Source organism: Cetorhinus maximus, chromosome 1 (genome assembly GCF_964194155.1).
Source record: "Cetorhinus maximus chromosome 1, sCetMax3.hap1.1, whole genome shotgun sequence".
Taxonomy (NCBI): Eukaryota; Metazoa; Chordata; class Chondrichthyes; order Lamniformes; family Cetorhinidae; genus Cetorhinus; species Cetorhinus maximus.
Genome location: NC_135879.1, coordinates 66576296 through 66602189, shown reverse-complemented (window position 1 = coordinate 66602189; position 25894 = coordinate 66576296). Strand labels below are relative to the sequence as shown.

The following is a 25894-nucleotide window of genomic DNA, read 5'->3' as shown; positions in this document are numbered from 1 at the left end:
CAACCAGCAGTAATATAATTATACAGCAGCTGCAAATTTGCCCTTGCCTGTCAGACAAGTGACCTGCAAACTTGTGCTGGGAGTTTTTTTCTCAATTTAGAAAATTGCAGGTGGCATCAGATGTTTCCGATATTGTTAGAAAGTTTATATAGTGCTCAATAGATTGCGTTTATAATGAACAGACTCCATCCAGTACTAAGCCTAAGACTCCCATCAGAAGTAAAACTTTTGCTATGTGATGTTGCCATTTTTGGAGCGGCATACACCCAAAACTGCCATTTTTGCATCAACAGAAAGCTATGTAAATGTAACTGAACTTTGTCTAGTGTTGTGGAATAATTACCAGGTAAGAATTTCCTGGTGATTTAACTTGCAAGTGTGAAGATTGAGCACTTCATCAGACCTCAAGAACCTCAAGATAATATGAATTGTGTGGAGCATGAACACAGACGTGGACCAGTTTGGCCAAGTTGTCTATTTTTGTGCTGTAAAATGCTACATAACAAAATCCGAAATGTGCTATTAAAGCTGAAATTGGTGAGATGGTTTTTAGTATGAATCTGGCTGGTATTGAGTGTTATGATATTTAGTAGGTGCTGTCAATTATGATTTGAACTGAAGTGTTATTGTAGTATGTGCTCGGAACATGAGTAATCTTGGGTTATCAGTGCTGGCTATAACAAGTGCCACCTTAAAAAAGTTATATTTGAATGTACACAAGTAATTTTGCTCTTAAGTTTAAAATGTTCCTCAAAAAACTTGATAAGTTATCTGCATGTGTTTTTAATTAAATACTGGTTATAAAATATATTTTCTAATGTTTTTAAATGACTTTCTGAGGTCTGTGATAAAAATCGATGTCTTGCGTCTGTTATGTTTTAGGTGAAGAGTCCGAATACATTATAACTGGTACACATCCATACCCACCGGGTCCAGGTCAGTAGCCCTTTTGAAAAAAAAAAGGTCATTTTTGAGGTTTATAATCTTCAGTGGGTTCCAGCAATGACTGAGTTGACCTCTTGGGTATCAGACTCCCTGATTCCCTGTTACTGAGTTGATCAGTGGGGTAAAGCAACTGCAGAAAAAAAAATGACCATGCAAACAAAATTGTGCTTTACTTTTTAATATGGATTAACTTGAATTTTGTAAATGGGTTGTCTATTCATGATGTTCAAGCAACATTACCACAGACTTTTACAAAACCAAATTTGGGATTTTTAAATATGCTTATAACAGACAGGAATTGGTTAAAAATGAGTGCATCGTAACCAGAAACACTACAGCATTTTCAAGATAACACTCAACAGTAGTATCTTGAGTTCTGAAATTAAGGATTTTGAATTAGTACTTACTGGCACAGCAGCATAATTTAGAAATTAAGTATGTACTTTCTATGCCTTAATATGCAATATTCATTAAGCCACTGTTAATTATAGGAGTTGCTCTGACAGCTGATACGCAGGTGCAGAAAATGCCCAGTGAGGCAAGTGCTCAGGCCTTGGCTATGGCGCTTCCTCCTTCACAAGCTAGGTAAGTCTATCAAAATATATCTTGCTGAATAGAAATTTGACATGAATAACAGTTTTTGTTTTTATTGTGATGAATCTTGTGTACACCAGTTACTATGTGAATGGCAATACTTGATGGGCTGAATGGCCTCCTGTGCCATAAATAACTAGTTTATGTGGAAATAACATTTGGCTTCTTTAAGATATTTTCATAAAATCAAACAAATAATGAGAAATAGTACAATATACTGCAAAATGTTATTGTTTTCAACAGTATAAAAACTACCTCCCATAGTGAGCCAGAGACTGTGTTACTGTGGGGGAATGGTTCACATTTCCAGAATTTTAATGAAGTTTGTTAAAGGTTGCTCAAGAGACAGTGAACTAAGCTTACAAAGGGTGGAAAATGGGAGGCCAGCTAGAAGTGTGTTGGAATAGTCAAGCCTAGAGGTACTGAAGGCATTAGTGAAGGTTTTAGCAGCATATTAGCAGCAGTATGGGCAATTTAGAGGTGGAAATTGTCATCTAGGACTTGAATGATCAGGGCAAGTACCTGTACCTCCTTAATCAGTCCGATTGAAAGTTAAAAAGAATAACTGAGAAAGAAGTGTAAATTAGAACGGGTGAATTCAATGTCAAATCAGATGCAGAAAGAGAAATAGAAGAAAGACTGAATTGAGAGAGAGAAGAGACAAAGGAAAAGTATTTCTTTACAAAAAAGTAACGTTTTTGAAATCTCCAACTAGTAATACCTGAAGGAATATGAGTTCATACTTGTCATAATTTTTCAGAAGCAGAGAGGTTGATTGGTGGTAACTAACAGCTATCACATTGTAAGAAGGCTACTTAAAAATGTTGACTTAATTTTTTGTGGCAAGTTTAGTTCATATTTACTGTACAAATATAGCAACCTCATGCAATCCAATGCATGCCATTGGTGAAGCAGACAGCAAAATGGCAGAGCTGAGTGGTACAAATTGGACAGCAACTTCTGGATGTTGACATTTTACTGTGCTTCTGCTCTGTGCCTAAAGTTGGTGTACTATTTGTGCATAAATAACGACATGCTCCTTTGACCTCATTGTTATTTTACAGCAAGATCTGGTCTACTAAATTTAAAGTAAGACCCTTTTGAATTTTGAAGTTGCCGTTTCATCACTTTGTGTTCTTTTCTCCTATATGGTCTAGAAAGAATAAGAAATCTTAAACCAAACATGAATTTTAGCCAGCTAATAAATAGTTTTTACACATTCAGTAGTTAGCTTGAGTTGAGTTTGATATGATTTTGTCATAAAAGCAAGTGGTCCAAGTCCAGCATATTCTGTTTCATGACAATGGAGCAATTGGATAAGAAAACTGTTCTCCATGAAATCACTGAGGATTTTGCAGAATGGTGTAAAAACTAGTGCAAATGTAATTCAAATAAATTAAATCCTGAATCCGATGGCTTGGAAGCTTGACAGCCATAGATTTCAGTTGAGTCTGCGAAGAATTAATTTCTGTGTAATGTAGTAAGAATTCTTAGTCCATTGTTTCCATTTATTTTCCTGCTGTTGATCTGGAGCATTTATTACTTGTAGCTGTGTAAGGAAACTGACCTTTAAATTTGAAGCTCAAACACCTTGACTGATGACTAAATATTTCAGTATTTAAGTTTTAAGCAAAAGTTATTAAGTGACAATGAGGGGAATAGTTGAGTGGCTTTTGTAATTTTCTGTTTTTATTAGTATACTGATGTTGGCTCATTCTCTATACTTTATTCATTAAATGGAATATATTTCATTTCAATTTCAGACAAGATGCTAATCGTAATGCAGCCAGTGTTGCTGATATTCATAGACATGCAGGCATCGCTGAACGGTCACAGCCTCCAGTATCTTCCATGGTAAGATTCTTATGATAGGTACAAGAAATTGCAAATGCTAGCACAAATTGCTCATGAGAAAATACAGAATTTCATCAGTAGATTTTTAAGAGAGTAAAAATACACAAATCTTTTCTTACCTTTTCTTACTTGTGCTTGTTTGATCATGTTATAGGCTTTAATGGAAGTTGGAGGCTCAAAGAATTCCTCACTAATTTCAAGGAAACTTCCTACAATGCCGAAACCACAATGGCACCCACCTTGGAAGCTTTACAGAGTGAGCAAATGATAGTGTGAATCTTTTGCATAAATAATCTATTTGTAGATGTTCACAGCTAAAAAAAATTCAGCGTATGACAAATAATAGTTAAGATGTCTTCCTTTTTGTCTAATTACATGTAAGAATGTTTTCAATTTAAAAGTGACTTGTATTTTAAAAAAAAGATTATCAGAACTCAGGGTAGGTAAGTCACTAGTCCTGATGGCATGCACATGACTCTTTTGAGGGAAGAAAACAGCGAAGGCTCTTGACTACAATTTTTGAATCCTCAAATATGCAAATTGTGCCCGGAGACTAGAGGTGAGCAAGAGGAATGCTGCTGTTTTCAGGGAGAGAAGACTAAATCAGGAAAATATGGACGAGGTATAATGTCAATTATGGGCAACCCCTGACCCTGCAATTTGAGATAAAATTAAGCCTTTAGAAACTAATTAATCAGGAGCAACCAACACAGTATTGATGAAGTGACTGGTTAAATAGGTAAAGGGAATTCAGCAGAGGTAGTGCATATGGATTTTCAGAAGACATTGAATAAATTCACAAGAACCTCGATAGAAAAATTCAGGTATTTGTATAAGAGGAACTGAGCATGTAGAAGAGGAGATGACCATGAATAGTAAGTCAGTTAACTTACAGGAAAGTGTTATTGTTGGTCGTTGTTCAGATTGGCGAAGGCTGGAGAGGGGGTGCTTTAGTGGGTTAGTAGCAATGGGTTCAATTGTTGAAAATTTGAAATTTGGAGACCACACAAAAAAAATGGGTTGGGGGTGTGGTTGCAAACAACAAAGAGGACTGTAAAAGATTTCAGGAGAGCAATACAGCACAGCAAAATGGCAAGATTGGTGCAAGATGTAAATTAATGTGCGTAAGTGTAAGTAAAATGAGGAATGTGAAAGACACTGAATGGTGTGGACAAACAGGAAGATCTGGGGTTAAAATACATCCCTGGAATTGTTGGTAGATAAAACCATTCAAAAATCTAAGTATTTCATATTTTATTGATAGGGTCTAATGAACAAAACTTAATAAGTAATACATTTGTATAAAGGTTTGTGTATAGATTTGGGTATTCCATTATGAAATGAAATTAGCCATAGATAGTGATGTTGGAGATGGGAAACTACAGTTATAGAAATACTTGAGATGTTGGTGTTATTTCCACTTGAACAAGGAAGATTAACAGATTTAAGCTTTTTTAAATTATCATGTGCTTTGTGGAGGGACTACTTACTCTGCTAGGGCAGTCATTGGGGAGGGGCTATCAGTGTAAAATGTTAACAGAGGAGAAGAGTGGCACAGAGAAATTTATTTACAGAGTCCATAAAACATTTGATGCTTTACAACAAGCAGTAGTTGAGACAGAGCTTATTGCATTTTGTGGAAAAATTAGGTAAATATTTAAAACGAGAAGTTAAAGAGCGAAGGGAAAAGAACAGGAGAATTCTTTTTTACTCAGAGGGCTTTGAATCTTTGGAATTCTCTACCAAGAGGGCTGTGGAAGCTCAGTCATTGAATATGTTTAAAGTAGAGATCGACAGATTTCTAAATATCAATAACATAAAGGGAAAAAGGGCATTGAAGTGGATGATCAGCCATGATCATATTGAATGGCAGAGCAGGCTCGATGGGCTGAATGAGTGTAACAGGGCATTGTACTTTGTTTTGAATTGCGCTAACACAGAACATATTTTGATGCAATGGACTGAATGGTCACCCGTGCTGTAAACTTCCATAGTTCCAGAGTATGGTTGTACAATATGTATTCCAAGTGCCATGATGGAGGTTTGCACTTGCAATCCCAACATAGTTGATTCATCCTCTTCAGCTGTGCCCTGAGCCAATGGAATCCTTTCTTATGTCTCATTATGTGGATTATGAATAGCAATATTCTACACCTGGGAATATGTCCCCTTCATGGTATAGATGTAATTGACCTGATTGGCGAGGCTAATGGTGCTCCCTGTCATGTGTAAATCATTTGGCAACTTCAGGTAAAAGACAGATATGAGGTTAAATGCCAATATCCAAAAGTTGATTGAATTGTGCTGCATCATTATGCAATTAAATTTGCAAAACCAGCATCATGCTGTATGCCTCACCATTGACATACATTGAATAGCATGAAGTTTCTGTATCTCCATGGTGAATATGAATTAAACTCGCCACTGAAATTTAGCTCTTGTTATGGCAAATATAAGTACCGTTTTATTGATCTGATAATTGTTCATTGCTGCCAATTACCCTCTGGAATTGCACTAAAGTATAGATATTCATTCATTTTAAGAATCTAAAATTAAATTAAATGTACTTTTCCTTAATCTCTTTTCCTTTCAATGCAATTTTTCTCCCCCCACCCCCACTCTTTATCTGGTTTGACATTGAATTCAACTACTCTCTATTTACACTTTCTTCACAATGTATTTCTCAATGCATCACCTTAACCAATCAGATTGATGCAGAGTTGCTTGCCTTGTTCACTCAGGTCTCAAATACCCTGTTTCCCTTGCCATGCTGTTATCAGCTCAACTTCCCCATCCACAAACCAGTTGAATGACAGACACCATTTAGATGCCCTGCTACAGCAAAATCTGGGCCATTATGTTCATAGATTTCCAAGGAATGCACAATCAATAAAAACACAGAATTATTTCAACTGCAAATTATAATTTTGGGAGAAGTGACGTGAAGCTCTTGAAATCTTGTACAATAACATTCAGTCAAAAAAAATGCAGAGATTTTATTTTTCATTCGCAGGAATGATTTGTAGAGGTTTTGTAATTTTATCTTTTGTTCATCTCTTTTTTTCAGTTTCATGGTCGAAAATGTATGATCTAGTGTTGCTAATCTTGAATCTCTCATTAACCTATAGGTAATCAGCGGCCATTTGGGTTGGGTTAGATGTCTTGCAGTTGAACCTGGAAATCAGTGGTTTGTCACTGGCTCAGCTGATAGAACTATTAAGGTAAGGTTGGATGTTAAAAGTACAATTTAAATTATTTTTTATTTTGTACATTCAGGTGAATTCTCCTTTATTTCCATTCCCATTTTTTCTTCCTGGTCTGATGCATGGAGCTGATGTGAAAGGCATGCCTGAGGCTGAGCTGTTATCATTTACAAAAAATGTAAGAACTAGTAGCAGGAGTAGGCAATTCAGCCCCTTGAGCCTGCCCTGCCATTCAATACAATCATGGCTGGTCTCATTTTGGCCTCAACTCCAATTTCCCGCCCTCTCCCCATAACCTTTCAACCCGTTACTAACTAAAAATTTATCTCCTCAAATTTATTCAACGTCCCGGCATCCACTGCACTCTGAGGTAGTGAATTCCACAGATTCACGACCCTTTGAGAAAAGTAATTCTCCCTCATCTCTGATTTAAATCTACCACCCCTTAGCCTAAAACCATGTCCTCTTGTTCTAGAATGCCCCACAAGAGGAAACATTCGCTCCACGTCTACTTTATCTATCCCTTTTAGCATCTTATATACCTCAATTAGATCTCCTCTCATCCTTCTAAACTCTAGCGAGTATAGGCCTAAACTGCTCAATCTCTTCTCATAAGACAAGCCCTGCATCTCTGGAATCAATCTCGTGAACCTCCTCTGAACCGCCTCCAATGCAACTACATCCTTCCTCAAGTAAGGGGACCAAAACTGTGCACAGTACTCCAGGTGCGGCCTCACCAATGCCTTGTACAGTTGCAACAACACTTGCCTATTTTTATACTCTATTCCTTTAGCAATAAATGCCAAAATTCCATTTGCCTTCCTTATTACCTGCTGTACCTGCATCCTAGCTTTCAGCGATTCATGCACGAGGACACCCAGATCTCTGCACTGAAGCATTCTGAAGTTTCTCTCCATTTAAATAATAAGTCGCCTTTTTATTCTTCCGACCAAAATTGATAACCTCACACTTATCCACATTAAACTCCATTCTGCCAAATTTTGGTCCATTCACCTAACCTGTCCATATCCATTTGTAAATTTCTTATTTCTTCATTGCAATTTACTTTCCCACCTATTTTGGTGTCATCTGCAAATTTAGCTAAAGTACCTTCTATCCCTGAATCCAAGTCATTAATATAGATTGTTCTAAAAAGTTCCATAACACTGGCCTGCATTAAATATCACAGACTGGCAAGGTGAGACTGTCCACTTGCTAGAAGATGCTGCAGTCCTCTCTGCACAGTCCCATTTTTACTTTAATTATTCTATTTTTTGGGATTCATGGTTGTTGACTTTATAAAATTTGTCTGGAATAGTTTACAGATTTATTATCCATGTTTTGCTGGTACTTTTGTTTTTGGATTCTACTTGACTAGTTCCTAGGACTTCTCCAGCAGTCTGCAACCATCAACCTTTTTTTTGGGGTCTTTGCACTTCACTTCTTCTTCACTTAATGCACAGAAAGTAATTCCATGGTGCCTATTTAACAGCATTAGCAAATACATTTACTGTAATCAGTAAGTCCATTTTCCTGTTGCAGAAACATCAAAAATGAGGCTGTGAAGAGAGGTTGGAGAATGAGGCAAACTGGAAATATTGATGTATAGGAAATAACTAAGAAATTTATAAATGGAAATAGTTCAATGCCAGGGCTTTACTACTGGAAAGACAGAAAAAGACTTCACATAAAATTGGTTCAATATAATTCAGTAAATGATGCTCTTATAGTTGACTGCATTTTCTTGCATAATCTTTTTAAGAATGTAGTTCATCAAATAAAAATAATCAAATAGATGAGATTGAAATAAAAAGCAAATATTGCAGATGGTGGAAATTTGAAACAAAAATAGAAGATGCTGGAAACATAGCAGGGCAGTCAGTATCCGTAGGGAAAACAGCTTGATGCTTTTGGTGTAGACTTGGATCTGAAGAGTCTTTATCTGAAATGTCAACCCCTCTGTCCTCTCTGTAGGTGCTGACGAATCTGTATGTTCACAGCATTTTGTAGCTGGCACTAAATGCTGTTTTGAAATGAGATTTTTATTGTTGACTGCATTTCCCTAATTGTACTTGAAGTTTGTAATGCAGATTACAGCAGAGAAAATAATTCTGTTATTATAGACCAACTAAGCTACTGTTTTAGGAACTTGAAACAGTTCCTTGTAAAATCATGCAAGTATTGTAATGTGAGAGACCACGTTGATTGACTTTATGCCTTTAATACATCACTTTAAAGCTGTTTAGTTTTATAGTGAGAAACTATTTTGTTAATATTTTAATGCACAGATCTGGGATCTGGCGAGTGGTAAGCTGAAGCTCTCTTTGACTGGGCATATCAGCACTGTACGAGGAGTGGCAGTCAGTTCACGCAGTCCGTACCTTTTCTCCTGTGGAGAGGATAAGCAAGTGAAATGCTGGGATCTGGAATATAATAAGGTATAGACTTTCACAGTACGGACATTATTAAAATCAATTTAGTGTTCTGTTCTGCAGCTTCGCTTATCACTGTTGGCACTGAATGTGCATATTGTGTAAATTTATGAACTATTGTACATCCATATTTATTTCTGTTTCCTGTTTTATTTAGGTTATCCGACATTACCATGGCCATTTAAGTGCAGTGTATGGGCTTGATTTGCATCCAACCATCGATGTCTTGATAACGTGTGGCAGAGATTCAACTGCAAGGGCAAGTGGTTTTCCAAGATCATAATGCAACTCCGTATAGATGTAATACATGGACTATAAATCCATCATTAACCTGATCATAGATTAATATCTTTTGGGTTTTGCTAATGTGATGTATAAAACCTGCCTGATTTCTCAGTTTTTTCGGAGATACTCATGCTTGGTTTTGCATTGCAGATTGCAGTTGCATTCCTGTGAGGAACTGATTGATTGTTTTTTCCTTTGTTTTTGGCATAGGTTTGGGATATTCGAACAAAAGCAAATGTACACACATTAATAGGGCACACGAATACAGTAGCAACTGTGAAATGTCAAGCTGGAGAGCCACAGATTATTACAGGTAAGCGAATTGCATATTTACTTTAAACATTAGCCGGTTGAATAAAGAAACATATATTATCTTACCTAGCTTCCCTTGATACATAAGACTATGCACGTTTAAGTGATTTGAGTATTTTCACCCACCTACCTTGATTGGCATCAGTTTTTAAATACAGGGTAGTTTTCTTGATGCACTCATTGGTCATTGTAAACCTTTCCAAATGGGAAACTTCAGCAAAGACACATTGAAAATGCCCGATTTCTGTGACTTTTCTAAGCTTGCAAACATAATTAGAATTCTGATTTAAAGCTGTTGGTGAGGAGGATTAATTCAGTTATAAAATGTAGGATCTCTAAAGCCAGTTTACTTTGCGTTATCTCACTTGATTCAATTTGTTGGTTTATTCTAAAGCTGCCCAATTTGACTAGTGGTGACCTGTGGAAAGACTTGCTTTGTGCGGTATGGCAGAATAATAATATAATGTTTTGGTGTAACTGTGGTTACAGCTCTGGAGGGTATAACACCATACTATATCACAGTTTTTGGGGAGGAGTGGTTAGGCTAATGTTTATGCTTTAGCAGGCTATGGAGTGATACATAGGATGTGTTACCATAGTCTGATTTGCAGATGATTGGCCTTAGTTTACCATTTAAAGTCTGATTTTTCTGATCCCTTGTGCTCCTTATGATTAGCTGTTTCTAGAAGTCCTTGGTAGTTTCTCAATGTCAATTTCTAAGCACCTTCCTGTCTTTTGATTTGTACATTCTCTGCATCTGATGTCCTGATTTGCTTCTGGTTTCCTTTGAGCTAACCAATAAAGTCTTAAGGCAGTAGTGTGACCAACAAGCTAATGTCCAACTAACAAGAAATACCGGTGAGGTGCAGAGTTGAAAATTGGTGCAACTGATAAATGTTAACTCCGACGTAAACACCCTCCTATGCGATTTTTCCACTTTAAATGTCTTGGCACCTGTTTTTAATGATTGTATGCAATCCTTTTCCTTTGATTGTGTCATGTATATTCAAAGCTGAGTTAGACAGATTTTTGATCTAGGAGAGAGTCAAGTGAGGCTGGCAGGAAAGTTGAATTAAGGCCAGAATCACAACCATGATCTTGTTGAATGGCGGAGCAGGCTCGAGGGGCCAAATGGCTTACTCCTGCTCCTTTATTTCTTATATTCTTGTGCTTTTCCTAGAATTGTATAGAATTGCACAATATGGCCACAGAATGGCTTTTCCTGATAAATCACTAAAAATGCTTTCTGGAAAATTTGATTTAAATCTTTGGTCTGTCATTTCCTCATCCCAGTAACTGATTTTTTAAAAAAAAATTCCAATCTATGGTTCAGTTAAAATAGTACATTTTATAGTAACACAATTAGACTTACCTACTGTGTATATTTGTCTTACAATAGCTTAATTTAAAGTTTTACTTGAAGATCCCAAGCTCTGCTCTGGATTGGATATTGTTGCCCAAAGCAGAGAGCTGAATTTGATATAGGAAGTATGAGCAGCCTACCTTGATGCCACTTAGGCAGTGGGGCATACGAACATACGAATTAGGAGCAGGAATAGGCCATTCGGCCCCTTGAGCCTGCTCCATCATTTGGTAAGATCATGGCTGATCACATTGTGACCTCAACTGTACCCCTTGGAACCTTTGACTTCTTTGTCAATCAAGAATCTAACTCAGCCTTAAAAATATTGAATTGCCCTGCCTCCACTGCTCTCTGAGGAAGAGAATTCCACAGATTAATGACTCTGAGAAAAAAATTCCCCTAATTTCTCTCTTAAATGGGAGATCCCTTATTTTTAAACTGCATCTTCTAGTTCTGTGCTGTTCCATAAGGGGAAGCATCATCTCAGCATCAACATTCTCAAGCCCCCATAAGATCTTAGATGTTTCAATTAGATCACCCCTCATTCTTCTATACTCCAATGGTTATGGGCCCAACCTATCCAACCTTTCCTCATAATATAACCCCTTCATCCTAGGTCAGTCGAGTGAACCTTCTCTGAACTGCTTTGAATGCAATTATATCCTTAAGAAAGGAGACCAAAACTGTACTCCAGATGTGGTCTCACAAACACCCTGTTCAACTCTGGCAAAACTTCCTACTTTTATAATCTATTCCCCTTGCAATAAATAACAACATTCCATTTGCCTTCCTAATCACCTGCTGTACCTGCGTAGTAACTTTGTGAGATTCATGTACCAGGACACTTAGATCCCTCTGTACCCTCTGAACTGCAGAGTTCTGCAATCTCTCTCCATTTAAATAATATACTGTTTTTCTAATCTTCCTGCCAAAGTGGACTAGTTCACATTTTCCCACATTATACTCCATCTGTCAATTTTTTGCCAGCTTGCTTAACCTACCTATACCTCTTTGCAGACTCCTTATGTCTCTTCACAACTTACTCTGCCACCTATCTTTGTGCCTTCAGCAAAGTTAGCAACCATACATTAGGTCCATTCATCCAAGTTATTAATAGCTTGTAAACCGTTGAGGCCCCAGCACTGATCCCAGTGACACTCCACTAGTTACTGCTTGCCAACCTGAAAAAGACCTATTTTATCCCCGCTCTCTGCTTCCTGTTAGCTAACCAATTCTCTGTCCATGCTAATACGTTACCCACTACATCATGAGCTCTTATTTTGTGTAGTAACCTTTGATGCGGCACATTATCAGCTTTCTTTTGGAAATCCAAGTACACCACATCTACAGGTTCCCTTTTATCATTGCTTGTTACTTCCTCAAAGAACTTTAATAAATTAGAAGATAATTTGTATTTCTCAAAACCATGTTGACTCTGATTACATTAAGATTTTCTAAATGTCCTGCTATAACCTCAATAATATGAGGTTATATGCTAGACATCCTGTTAACAGGCCTGAGGTTACTTGCTTTCTGTCCGTCTCCTTTCTTGAACAGAGGTGTTATATTTGCTATTTTTCAATCTGATGGGACCTTTTCAGAATCTAGGGAATTTTGGAATATTGCAACCAATGCATTTACTATCTTTGCAGCCACTTCTTTTAAGACCCTAGGATGAAGTCCATCAAGTCCTGGGGACTTGTCAACCTTTAGTTCTAATAGTTTTCTCAGTACCCTTTTCCTGGTGATTGTAATTGTTTCAAGTTCCTCCCTCTCTTTTACATCTCTGGTTTGCAAGTATTTCTGGGATGTTATTTGTGTTTTCTACAATGAAGGCAGACACAAAATATTTGTTCAACACTTCCACCATGCCCTTATTTCCCATTATTAATTCCCTAGATTCACTCTCCAGAGGACCATTGCTGTTTTAGTTACTCTTTTCCTTTTCGTATACTGAAAAAACTCTTACTATTTGTTTTTGTATTTCTAGCTAGCTTTCTCTAATGTGTCCTTCCTTTTGTTTTTAGTCATCCTGTCCAATCTCCTGACCTACCACCAGCCTTTGCAGAATTGTACTTTTTTTTTCTTTAAATTTGATACTATCTTTAATTTCCTTAGTTAGCCATGGATGGTGCATCCTTCTATCAGAACCTTTCTTTCTCACTGGAATGTACCTTTGCTGAGTATTATGAAATATCTCCTTAAAAATCTGCTACTGCATCTCTAATAACCTACCCCTTAACCTAATTTCCCAGTTCACTTTAGCCAGCTCTGTCTTCAGACCCTTGTAATTGCTTTATTTCGGTTTAAAATACTAGTCTTAGACCCATTCTTTGCTTCCTCAAATTGAATGTGAAATTCAATCATGTTATGATCACTGCTATCTAGAGGCTCCTTTACTGTGAGGTAATTAATTAGTCCTGTGTTATTGTACAGTACCAGGTCAAGAATAGCCTGCTTTCTCATTGGATCTAGAATGTGCTGCTCTAAGAAATTGTCCCGAAAACACCTCATGAGCTCATCTTCCAGGTTACCTTTGCCAATCTGATTCACTTAATCTATATGTAGATTAAAATCACCCATGATTATTGCCTTACCCTTCTTACAAACCCCAATTATTTCTTCCTGCATACCCCACCCAGTAGTTACTGTTAGTGGGCTTATAAACTACTTCCACAAGTGACTTCTTACCTTTGCTATTTCTTAACTCTACCCAAACTGATTCTACATTTTATCTTTAGAACTAAGGTCATCTCCCCCTATTATAATAATATCCTTCATTAACATAGCTACCCCACCACCTTTTCCTAGCTTCCTGTCCTACCGCAATGTCAAATACACTTGAATATTTAGGTCCCAGCCCTGGTCACCTTGCAGCCACCTCTCTGTAATGGCTATCAGGTCATACATATGTATTTCTACTTGAGCTGACATCTCATCCATTTTGTTCCAAATGTTACGTGCATTCAGATATAGAGCCTTTAATTCTTTCTGTTTTACTATTTTTGCAAACTCTAGCCTTATCTGATGGCTCACTCTTAAGTTAGTATGCTCTGATGAAATATTTTTCTTTTAATGTCAGGTAGTTTCTACTCACTTATCTTTCAAAAACTTAATTGGGTATAGTTTCTATAAGTGTAAACTTGAACATTATTTGTACAATAATAGCTTACTAACTAACATAGATTTAGAAGGGGAATTAATCTCTTAGACTTCTTTGAGGAAGTGACATTCCAAAAGAACTGTGGTAAGCTTGCAATGCATTCTCTTAGACTTTCATTGGATATGTAACAAAGTTTCAAACAAAAAGCTATTAATTTAGCTCAAAGCAATGATTACATTCAGGGTAAATCTCTGGTATGGTTAACAAATTGGTTGAAGAGCAGAAAACAAGAAGTTCTTTTCCAAGAGGTTGTGTCTGAATGGGGATAAGTATTGAATGGGGTGCCTAGAGTTTGTGTTTGGAGAACTGTTTTGAATATACATCAGTGACTTGACATAAGAGCTTAAGGCAAACTGTCCAAATTTGCAAGTGATCCTAAACTAGGAACAAAAGTAGAATTGAAGTTCTCCATCCACCTTTGATTTTCCTTCCAAATTTCCTTTTGTTTTTACAATACCTTAAATTACGCATGCACCCACATACTGGCTTCTAACCTGTTTCACTTTCACAAAGATAATACCAGAAATGCATGGTATACACATCAGGAAATTCCACTGTCCCCTGACTATTTCCTCCCCTGCCTCCAACTCTATTCTACCTTCCCTCTCCAGCATCACAGTCCTTCCCTGGTCATGGTTTCAGTATCCATTAGTGTTCTAAGCCAATGTGATTTTGTTAACCTTTTGACATTTTTTGACCATTTTTCCCTCAAAAATTTGGGAAATTATTACATAGGATTACCTAAGATAAACGGCGCAGAACAGGCCATTCAGCCCAGCCACTCCATCCTGATGTTTCTGCTCCACTTGAGCCACCTTCCATCTTTCCTCATCTAAATCTATCATTGTAGCCATCTATTCCCATCTCCCTCATATGCTTGTCTACCTTCCCCTTAATTTTTTTTCTTTCACAGGATGTAGGTGTCACTGGCTAGGCCAGCAAGTTATACTGCCCATCCCTAATTGTCCTTGAGAAGGTAGTGGTGAGCAGCCTTCTTGAACTGCTGCAGTACATGTGGTGTAGGTACACCCACAGTGCTGTTTGGGAGTTCCAGGATTTTGACCCAGCGACAGTGAAGGAACTTGCAGGTGGTGGTGTGCCCATGCACCTGTTGCCCTTGTCCTTCTAGGTGGTAGAGGTTGTGGGTTTGAAAGATGTTGTCGAAGGAGCCTTGGTGAGTTGCTGCAATGCATCTTGTAGATGGTACACACTGCAGCCATTGTGCATTGATGGTAGAGGGAGTGGATATTTAAGGTGGTGATGCACCAAATGCATCAATACTATTCGCTTCAACCACTCTCTGTGATCATGAGTTCCACATTCTTACCACTCTTTGGGTAAAGAAGATTCCTCTGAATTCCATATTGGATTTCTTGATAACTGTCTTATATTGATGACCTCTCGTTATGCTCTTCCTCACCAGAAGAAACATCCTCTCTGTAGCTGCTCTATCAAAACTTTTCATTATTTAAATACCTCTATTAGGTCACCCCTCAGCCTTTTTTTCAAGAGAAGAGACATAGCCTGTCAGTACCTTCCTGATGTATGGATCCATTAATTTCTGGTATCATCCTTGTAAATCTTCTGTGCACCCTCTCCTGTGTGTCTCTATCCTTTCTATAGCATAGCGAATAGAACTGCATGCAGTACCCTTAAGTGTGGTCTAACCAAGTTTCGATATAGGTTTAGCAAAACTGAGTGACCACTTTGCAGAACACCTTCACTTAGTCCAGAAGCATGATGCTGACATTCTGGTGACTTGTCATTTCAACTTGCCCATCTTGCTCTCACACTCATGCTTCTTTCCTCTGCCTGCTACAGTGTTCCTACAAAGCTCAACACAAGCTGGAGGAACAGCAACTCATCTTCCAATTAGGCACTTTATAGCCTGCTGGAGTCAACATCGAGTTTAACAACTTCAGACCGTGAACTCTGTCCTCTATTTTGATTTTTTTTTTTCCCCCACGTGCCAGTCTGTATCATGTTCTCATGTTTTTGCTTTTGGACAGCACTGACCTTTATTCTGCTATTCGCCCTTACTTTGACCAATCTTTTGTTTCTTTTATGCTATCATTACCACTCCCTTTGCCTTTGGTTCCATGACAACTTTGTGATTTAATCTCCCCTGCCCTCTAACCTATACCAGACGCTTATCTTTTGCTTGACCTACCCCTCCCTCTTTTCAACAGCATTAAACCCATCATACTCCTATTTCTCTTCAATTCTGAAGAAGTCATATTGGGCTCGAAACATTAACTCTGTTTTCTTCTGGAACCTGCTTCTGCAGTTCCTTCTGTGTCCAGCTTCTCCTGGCAGCTGGCTTCAACTTTGTTTGGAACTTGCCATCTGTCCCTCTGCTCTGCTGCTTCCAACTGAACTCAAGCTGCTTTCAACCAAACAAACTACTATTCTGTCTCTGTGGGGCCTCCTGTTGCTAGGCAATAGCACAGTTTTTTTCTACCTTGTTTGTTTGAACTCCCCTTCAAGTCATAAAATCTTCATCAAAATGCAGGCATATTTTAAAGTAAAACTAAAACTCAACTTCTCCCTTTCTTAATACACAAATACAGAAATAAACATTAAAGCTAAAACTCATTCCTAACACCCACAAATGTGAATATAACTTACTTAAACTATCTCTATTTCCTAACATAGATCAAAATTCCTGGAACTCCCTCCCTAACAGTACTGTGGGTGTACCTACACCACATGGACTGCAGAGGTTCAAGAAGGCTGCTCTCCACCACCTTCTCAAGGGCAATTAGGGATGGGCAATAAATGCTGGCCCAGCCAGCAACTCTCACCCCATAAACAAATAAAAAAAAGTAACGTGTTCTCTCTATTCTACCTACCAAAATGTACTATCTCACATTTATCTGTGTTGAACTTCATTTGTTAATTATTTGTCCATTCTGCAAGTTTATTAATGTCATCTTGTAACTTCTTGTAATCCTCCTCGGTATTGACTATTCTCTCCACACCCCCCCAACCCCCCACTAATTTGCAGTCATCTGCAAAGTTAGAATGAGTTATATTTAAATAATGTATTTTAAATCAAAGTGTATCCACACAACTTTAGAATTCTCCTCAGCTACATTCTGCAGTAATTGAGACAAAATAGGGATTGATCTATTAAGGAGCAGGTTATTATTTTGCACAACGACCAGGGATATGTAATTTTTTTGGTAATACTCAGCAGGTCAAGCAGAATCTGTGGAAAGAGAAACGGAGTCAATGTTTCAGGTCGATGACCTTTCATCAGAACTGGTAAAAATTAGAAATGTATTAGGTTTTAAGCATATGAAAGGGGGGTGGGTGGAAAAAGAACAAAAGGGAAGATCTGTCGTAGGGTGGAAAACAGTAAAGATGAAATTGCAAAAGAGTTGGTGGTACAGGGCCAAAGGGACTGGTAATGGGACATGAAAAGAAACTAAAGACATGTCTACAGGAGATGTGAATGGTAGAATGATGACGACATGTTGTGGAAGGAAAAAACAAGATTAAAACCAAAATCTGCAAATAAAATGGAAACAAAATGGGGGCATAGAATTAGGTCTGAAATTGTTGAACTCAGTGTTGAGTCCAGAAGACTGTAGAGTGCCTAATTGCAAGATAAGTTGCCGTTCTTTGAGCTTACATTGAGCTTCATTGAAAAGCTGCTGGAGGCTGAGGACAGAGAGGTCAGCAAGAGAGCAAGGAGAATGAAAATGACAATGAAATGGAATGTGCCTTACAATACCGGGGAGCTCGGAAGTTATCAGGGGGTACCCCAAAGATGCGCTGTGGAATTCCCTTCAGATATTTCCAGGTAAGGTGTGCACGGCAATCACCCAGAAGTGCAAACTTCCCCTAGGCAATTGCCCTGCACTGGGAACCATCCGAAAATGTGATTTAAAGAGCAAACTTTGGATGGTTCCGACTGGGTTACATTAATAGTTACCCAGAAAAAGTGAGAAGGATTAAAAGCAGTTCTAACTTCTGATTAACTGTTGTACAGATCCAGGGAACTCCCCCACTAGGGGTCTCCCCCCAACCCCAAGAGACTATATCTCTCAACAGGAGTTCCCCAACCCAAGAGATCATGGGATTCCTCCACCCCCATGAGGACTCTTTCACACACCGCCCACCCTCCCGACCATGCTAGGCCTCAGGGACATGCTGCATTGCCTAGATCTCGCCCAGCCTGGGTCGGAAGGTCGAGTGAGATAGAACCAAAAAAAAAAGTTAAGAAATTGGGCACGGAGTGGCAATCCAGTTCAGGCTCATGTGTTTTTGGTCCACCTGTTGAAAGATTGGAGAAGTGCAAGTGAGGGCTCACATGATGGGCACAATATCCAATACAGATCACAAGGGGGTGCCACTGTTACATTCCCAGATTATGATGTTGGGCAATATGGGCTGTTGTAAGATGTGGGACCCTGTTGACTGCTTATGGGAGTAAATAGCTCTTACTGCTGAACTCAAGGGAATATCTGAAGCAGACCCAAAACATGTTATTGACTTCTAATATGAAGAGATATGGGATGTTGGTTAATGTGTGTGTCTTTTTTGTGAGGTATACTTTCTGTCCACAAACTGACTTACAGTTATCTTTTTAATTTGTGAGTATTGCTTTTATGTTCACTTGTACGATGGAAAATGTCTGGATCATGCCAACATGCTGCCATAACATCTTATTATTAAACAGTCAAATACCAAAATGATTTTTAAAGCATATTTTGGCCAGTATTTTTTTTGGTATGCCATAAATTTCTAATGCCTAATCTAAAGTTGTGAGTGCCAAAAACAATCTAAAGAATTTCCCAATGTGTATTTTGTGCATCAGAATTATCTAAAGGATAGAAAATTGTGTCTCCGCACCCTATGTGGATAGGGAGTTTCATTGCTTTTTCCAAAAGATTTTGAAATTGTGAATTGAATTCTCCAAGCTTTATTTTAGGCAAATGTGTCACAGTTAACAAGTGGTGTATAATATACTGAACAGACAGGCAAAACTTATGTGCAGCACCTATTATCTTGGTTTCTTTGTTTATGGAAATGTCTAGCCTTTAATAAGTATACAAGTCATAAACTCAGTAAGGATCTTCTAATGAGTAATTTTTATGCTGCTGCAGGCTGAAGTACATCTGTTCATATTGAAAGTTTAAGAATGTTGAATGCACTGATGTTTATTTAACAGTATAAAGTGAATGTAACAATAAGTCTGTTTATTTCTTAAAGGAAGCCATGACACGACCATACGACTGTGGGACTTGGTAGCAGGGAAAACTAGAGTCACATTAACCAATCACAAGAAGTCTGTTCGTTCTCTCATTCTACATCCAAGACAGTATGTCTAAAGATAATCTGTTCCTTCAATATTATTATAGGTCCTGGTTGAACCATGGATGAAAAAATTCTTTAGATAATTGTGTGGTGTGCCTAGATTGAAGTTCTTTGTTTTTTATTATTAACATTTTGATTATTTACTACATGCTTAATATCAAAATATTCTTTTTTGTTATAGATACACCTTTGCCTCTGGTTCTCCGGATAATATAAAGCAGTGGAAATGCCCAGATGGTATTTTTATTCAGAACTTACCTGGTCATAATGCTATTATCAACACACTTTCTGTCAACTCGGATGGTGTGCTGGTATCAGGAGGTAAGCTGTAGTAAAAGGTGTAATGGAGATAAACTACAGCTGAGCAAGATAATTAACATTGAGATTTTTAAAATATTAATTCAGATACAAATGAGAAATTATTTGGTCATATACTTTTCCTTATATAATTTGCCTCTTTAGCAATGTAAATGAAACTAAAATTTCATAGTTTTGCACCATATTGCAGCTTAATAAAGCACAGTACCTTGTGAAATGTCTGGTTAAGATGACTTGTACAAAGATAACTTCATTAGTGTTAACTACAATCAACACAAGCAGTTATGTCTCATTGTATCGTGACCTGAAGTGGATAAATTTTACTTAATTATATTAATGTATAGATAAAGTGTGTTGATATAGTCTTTAAAAGTGAGTGAAAGAGTTGGCATTTGGCCTGTTGGAAGAAGCATGTGGGCCTTAACTTCCAAGCTCCCCAGTGTCGGATTGGAGGGGTACCCCAAAGATGTGCTGGGGAATCCCCTTCAGAAGTTCACAGGTAAGGTTTACATGTCAATTGCCCAGAAGTGCATACTTAACCTGGGCAATTGCCCTGCACTGGGAACCATCTGAAAATATGATTCAAATAGCAAACTTTGGATGGTTCCGACTGGGTTACACCAGTAGTTACTCATTAAAAAGTTAGGAGAATTAAAACCAATTCTTAATGGGACTACCTGCCCCCACCCCCCCAGGAGGACTCGACCCAAAATGACCTGCCCACCCCCAGACCTTCAATTCTCCCCCACCCACCCCACAGCTGGTGCTGTAAAAAAGGGGGCGTGGCCTCCTTTCCTTCAACTCTCCTGGACTTTGACGCTGGGCCTCACGGAAGTGCTGCATTGCCTGGATCTTGCCCAGCCTGAGTCAGAAGGTCGGGCAAGATAGGATCAAAAAAATTTGATATAAGTAATTGGGTATGCCAATGCATGTGTATTGCCATTCCAAGGAAGTTTGAACTCGTTGTCGTTCCAAAATGTTATACAAAAGGGACTTACGGCAAGCTTACCAGACTTCAAGCAAAATGGTGTATTTTCAGAAATTATTATAGTTCTATGTTACTCTTTTTTGCATTTGGCTTTTTATATTTAGTCAATCTTTATATGAAATTTATATTAACAGCTGATAATGGTACCATGCACCTGTGGGACTGGAGAACTGGATACAACTTCCAACGAATACATGCTGCTGTGCAGCCAGGCTCCTTAGACAGTGAATCTGGGATTTTTGCATGTACGTTTGACCAGTCGGAAAGCAGATTACTTACAGCAGAGGCTGATAAAACGATCAAAGTCTACAAGGAAGATGACACTGCTGTATGTATAGATTTTAATAATCCTTTATTTAGTAAAGAAGATTGGCCTTTTAAAGCAATAATAGGTCATAGTTCTGTATTTATTTCTCTGAATTGGTACAACTAGGGATTGCAGGGATTAGAGACAACTGTCTTGCCTTTAGGACTTCAGTTCAAACTTAGTCCAGACTACTGGGATAAAAACCTCCTTATCTACTAACTGTAAATGTGCTGGAATCTTAATCCAGTTTGCTGTGGATATTAACTCATAGCATTAAATTATCCCTAACTTGTTATTAAATCAGTAATGTGGCTTATTGCTGAGGAAGTGTGGCAAGAGTTTGACTTTGTAAATAGTATCTCTTGCACGTAAGAGTGTTTTAATCTGACAGGAGATGACTGAATTGGAGAATGTTCTATTCCGTAGCAGTGACATTGCTCATGATGAAGTACACAAATTTCATACCATATAATTCTAAAAATGGAATCTGGATTATATTTTAAGAATATGTCAAACTTCCTAACTTATTTTTTGAATTTAAGTTTATAAACAAAAGATGAATCTGCGATGGAGTCCATTTTTGCCACAATTTTTATTTGTCACTTGGTACTCTTGTGCCATGTCCCTCTTCTGCAAATGAGAGCAGGGCAGTGACTTATTTTTGAGTTGTTGTCCATTCTTGAATTAACCATGAGAGTTGCCTTAAGGTCATGTTTTGACATATCCTCAAAGTTTAAGAGCTGTCCATGCTTCTGCCAAATGGCCCCACTAAATGGAAATTTAAGAGAAGTTCTTAAAGCTGTGATAAAAACAAATATTTTGTGGGTATTGATACAAAAAAATTTAAAATGAGTGGATCCATCTCCATAATATGAGCAACGATGCTGGGGTCTGTCTCCTCATGTAAAGAACTGTGTGATTTATTACACAATTACTGTGGAACATGTCTGTTTAATTGAATTTTCAGAAATTGGAATTTTGATAATTTGTAGTGCAGTATGATGAAACAAAGGAGAAAAAAATGCAGCGTTTGTCCTTGGGTGATATAAATCATGCAGTTGAAGAACAAAAGAATAGTAACCAAGTTACTGCTATATATCTTGTAACCTAGATCAAAAGCAAAACAACTTGCATTTACGTAATACCTTTAACATAAGATATACAAAGGTACTCCACAGGAGTGTTACCAGACATCACTGGACAACAAGCCAGTGAGATATTAGGATAGGTGACCGAAAGTTTGGTCAAAGAGGTAGGTTTTAAAGAGAGAGAGGGGAAAGGTTTAGGGAGGAAATTCCAGATTTTAGGGCCTAGAAGGCTGAAGCACCATCGATGGACTGAAGGAAATTGAGGGTGCACAAGAGGCCAGTGTTGGAGGAGAATGCCGGGCTGGAGGAAGTTAGAATTGGGCTAGGCCACGGATGGATTTAAACACAAAGATAAGGATTTTAAATTTGAGGCGTTGCTGGGTCAGCACCCAATGTAGGCAGCAAAAACAGAGGTAATGGGTGAATGGGACAGTACAAGTTAGGACATGGGCAGCAGAGTTTTCAATGATTTGAAATTTATGCAGGGTGAAAGATGAGGGTTTGATCAAGAGTATCCTAATAGTTGAACGTGCAGGATGCAAAAGCATACATGAAGGTTTCAGCAGTAGATAGGGTAAGGCAGAGACAGCGCAGGTGATTATTACAGAGGTGGAAGTAGATAATCTTGCTGGTGGAGAGGATTATGGAGTCATAACCTTAGTTTTGGGTCAAATAGGATGGCGATATTGTAATAGCCTGCTATTGCCTGAGCGAGTTGCCAGGGAGAAGAATGAAATCGGTGGCTAGGGAATGGAGTTTGTGCTGCGGCCCAAAGACACTGGTTTTGGTCTTTCCAACGTTTAGGTTGATGAAATTACCCCTCATCCAATATTGAATGCTGAACAAGCAGCATGACAAATCAGTTGGGTTTAGAGAGATGGTGATGAGGGTAGAGCTGAGTGGCATCAGCGTACACATGGAATCCGATGTATTTACTGATGACGTTACCAAGAGCCTGTATGTAGATGAGAAATAGGTGGCTAACTGTAGATTCCTGGATTCAAGGCATTGGAGTGGGAAGTGAAGCCATTGCAAGAGATTCTCTGGCTATGGTTTTGAAGTCCTAACTGCAACTGACAGCCTACCTTCTCATTACTGAATCAGAAGATAACTAAAGATGAGAAGAAAATGTGGTTAAAAATACAATAAAAAGTGTAAAACCAAAATTTTAATAAATGAGTAACCAAATATGAGATAGTGGAGCTTTGCCTAACTAATCTAATGATGTGGCTTAAAGTGCACTTTAAAAAATTGTCATTATTGAAATGTATTATTATTTACATGATATTTCAATTTGTCAAGTTTGTTTTGTTTAAACTCTGTCAATGATGGGTTAAACAAGTCTTGACATATTTTGGGAGATTCTAGAACCTACAAGAAGACCTTGCATTTATATGGCGTCATTAATGTAGAAAAACATTCCAAGGTGCTTCACAGGTTGTGAACAGCTTTGTTCAGCCTCAGATAGTTGCCAGGGATCAGGATGGAGTTGGTGATTAGGAAAAAGAATGTGTGGCGGGGATTGAAGACAATGGCTTCAGCTTTTGCAATACTTAATTGGAGGAAATTTCTTCTTATCCAGTACTGGATGTCAAGCAAGCAGACTGATAATTTAGAGACAGTGAAGGAATCGAGAGAGTTTTTTTTATTCATTCACAGGATGTGGGCTTCGCTGGCTAGGCCAGCATTTATTGCCCATCCCTAGTTGCCCTTGAGAAGGTGGTGGTGAGCTGCCTTCTTGAACCGCTGCACTCTATGTGGTGTGTATGTGGTCTATATGGTGTGGTAGAGATAGGTAGCATTGCCATATGTTTGGAAATTAGTGTTGTGTTTGTAGATAACTATGACAAGGAGCAGCGTGTAGATGAGAAATAGAAGGCGGCCAAGGATAGATCCTTGGGGGACTCCAGAGGTAATCTACAAAGTTTTAACTATGTTTTATCTTTTTTGGCCTAGACGGAAGAAACTCATCCAGTCAACTGGAAACCCGAGATCATCAAAAGGAAGAGATTCTAAGTGACTTTTACTTAAAAATCATTATGGACATTATGCTGAATTTTAATGGTTTTAAGTAATCTTCTCCCTCCTTTAAGTTCTTCCCAGTACTCCTGCCCCAATCCAAAATCATTCACTGGCTGAGAAGCAGACTTCTCTTGGACTGTTAACCAGTGTCATTTTGTAACCTGTTGCCAGGAGAATGTTGGTAGATTCTTTAAAAAAAAAAATATTGCACAGGCACCTGCCTTGTACAGCATTTTGCCAACATGCAACAAAGATTATGACTGTCATGCAGGGGATCACAGATGCAAAATAGTATCCTAGCATTCCTGGCACAATGAGTATATTAATGCCTGAGTTTTAAAATGTAATTTCTTGTAACTTTGCTTACAACTAAAAAATGGCTATGTTTTAAGCTTTTGTAACTCAGTTGTACATTGTTTTACTACAATAAATTGTACAAACCTTTGTCAGTGAAGAAAGGTTAAACGATCTTGTTGAGGACGGGTTGATAATCAGTGCTGCTTGAAACTGAGAAGTGAGTCAGAACTTAAGAGGTATAGTTTAGACTGGCGCAGTTCCTACAGTGGAAATAAATGCCGTATGGAAGATATTTACAAAATAATCCTTTTACTTTTCTTTTAAGGAGCTGGATTGGATTTCTACTGTAAAAATGTATTTTTTCTGCCTCATTAAATTTACTTAATAGTTTAAAGCTTAAAATAATTCTAATGTTGTACTCTCTCACTTTCTGAAGATGAGAAAGGATCTTATGAAAACATGGTAATTCCAGTAGACAAAATAATTAACAGAGAGGTTGTTATATTTATTATTCCAGGCTTATTACTGAAGCTTACTTTGAAGCCACTCTTTTAGCCATTTGTTAGGGGAGTGGTCATGGAACAGGATAAACAACATGAATTTGATAAATCTGATAATTGCAGTCCGGCACAAGAAAATAGCCAAAGCTGGATTGATCTAAAAATTCAACTAATGCCTTTCATTGCTTCCTGGTTGGTAACCCCATTCCAAACTATGTGGTTGGCAGTGTCCTCAAGGAAACTAGGTTAGGCAGTAATACTGGCCAAAGTTGCCCAAGAATATATGGAAAAAGGCCGTCAGATTAATTGATTGATGCGATGCGAGAGCTGAGATTTTGAGTTGAAACTGGTAAAAACACAAGTGTTTATAGATTTTCTGAAGACAACAAAATATGAGCAGATTATGGTCATAATCTTGTGCAATCAAGATTTCAGAAACAGATAAAGTTAAGTGTTATCTGCTAACTGCAAAAGGTAATTAAAATAACAAGAGTTTCAAGTAGAGTTGCCAAGATATGAAGTAGAGAAAGAACAAGAAGGGAAAGCACAGTGTAAATGTGAAGGGGATGAAAAATTGTAGATTTGAAGCTAATGAGTGGAATGAATAAATTCAGTATGAAGTTGAGGAGGAGGTTGTACAGGTGAACCTGGTTCTTAAATCGAATAAAATATTAAATATCAAAGGAGACAACATTGATAATTGCATTAGCTTTTGAATTAAAAGCAGACCATTATAAATGAAGCAAGTGTTTGGAATGAATATCTGCACCTACTGAGCGATAAAGTGCTTGTGACCTTTTTTTGTGCTTGACAAGGTAAGCTTTTGCTAGTGAGTCCAAGGATAACTATAATATTTAACATGTGATTCTTAATGCCTATATGACAGTGTCATAAGCAT

The 25894-nt window shown here is 37.9% G+C and overlaps 1 protein-coding gene across 1 annotated transcript in view; it reads left to right on the top strand.

Moving 5' to 3' along the window:
* plrg1 (pleiotropic regulator 1) overlaps positions 1–24901 on the top strand; it is a 39961-nt gene extending 15060 nt beyond the window's left edge. Inside the window, exons 4-15 of the mRNA XM_078541822.1 lie at positions 883–936; positions 1437–1530; positions 3303–3393; positions 3548–3649; positions 6522–6614; positions 8885–9034; positions 9186–9287; positions 9524–9626; positions 19372–19480; positions 19658–19797; positions 20917–21110; positions 24134–24901. Coding sequence (XP_078397948.1) covers positions 883–936; positions 1437–1530; positions 3303–3393; positions 3548–3649; positions 6522–6614; positions 8885–9034; positions 9186–9287; positions 9524–9626; positions 19372–19480; positions 19658–19797; positions 20917–21110; positions 24134–24193 — 1292 coding nt within the window. The 3' untranslated portion in view covers positions 24194–24901. The remainder of the gene's footprint in view (positions 1–882; positions 937–1436; positions 1531–3302; positions 3394–3547; positions 3650–6521; positions 6615–8884; positions 9035–9185; positions 9288–9523; positions 9627–19371; positions 19481–19657; positions 19798–20916; positions 21111–24133) is intronic.
* Positions 24902–25894: the final 993 nt, after the last annotated feature.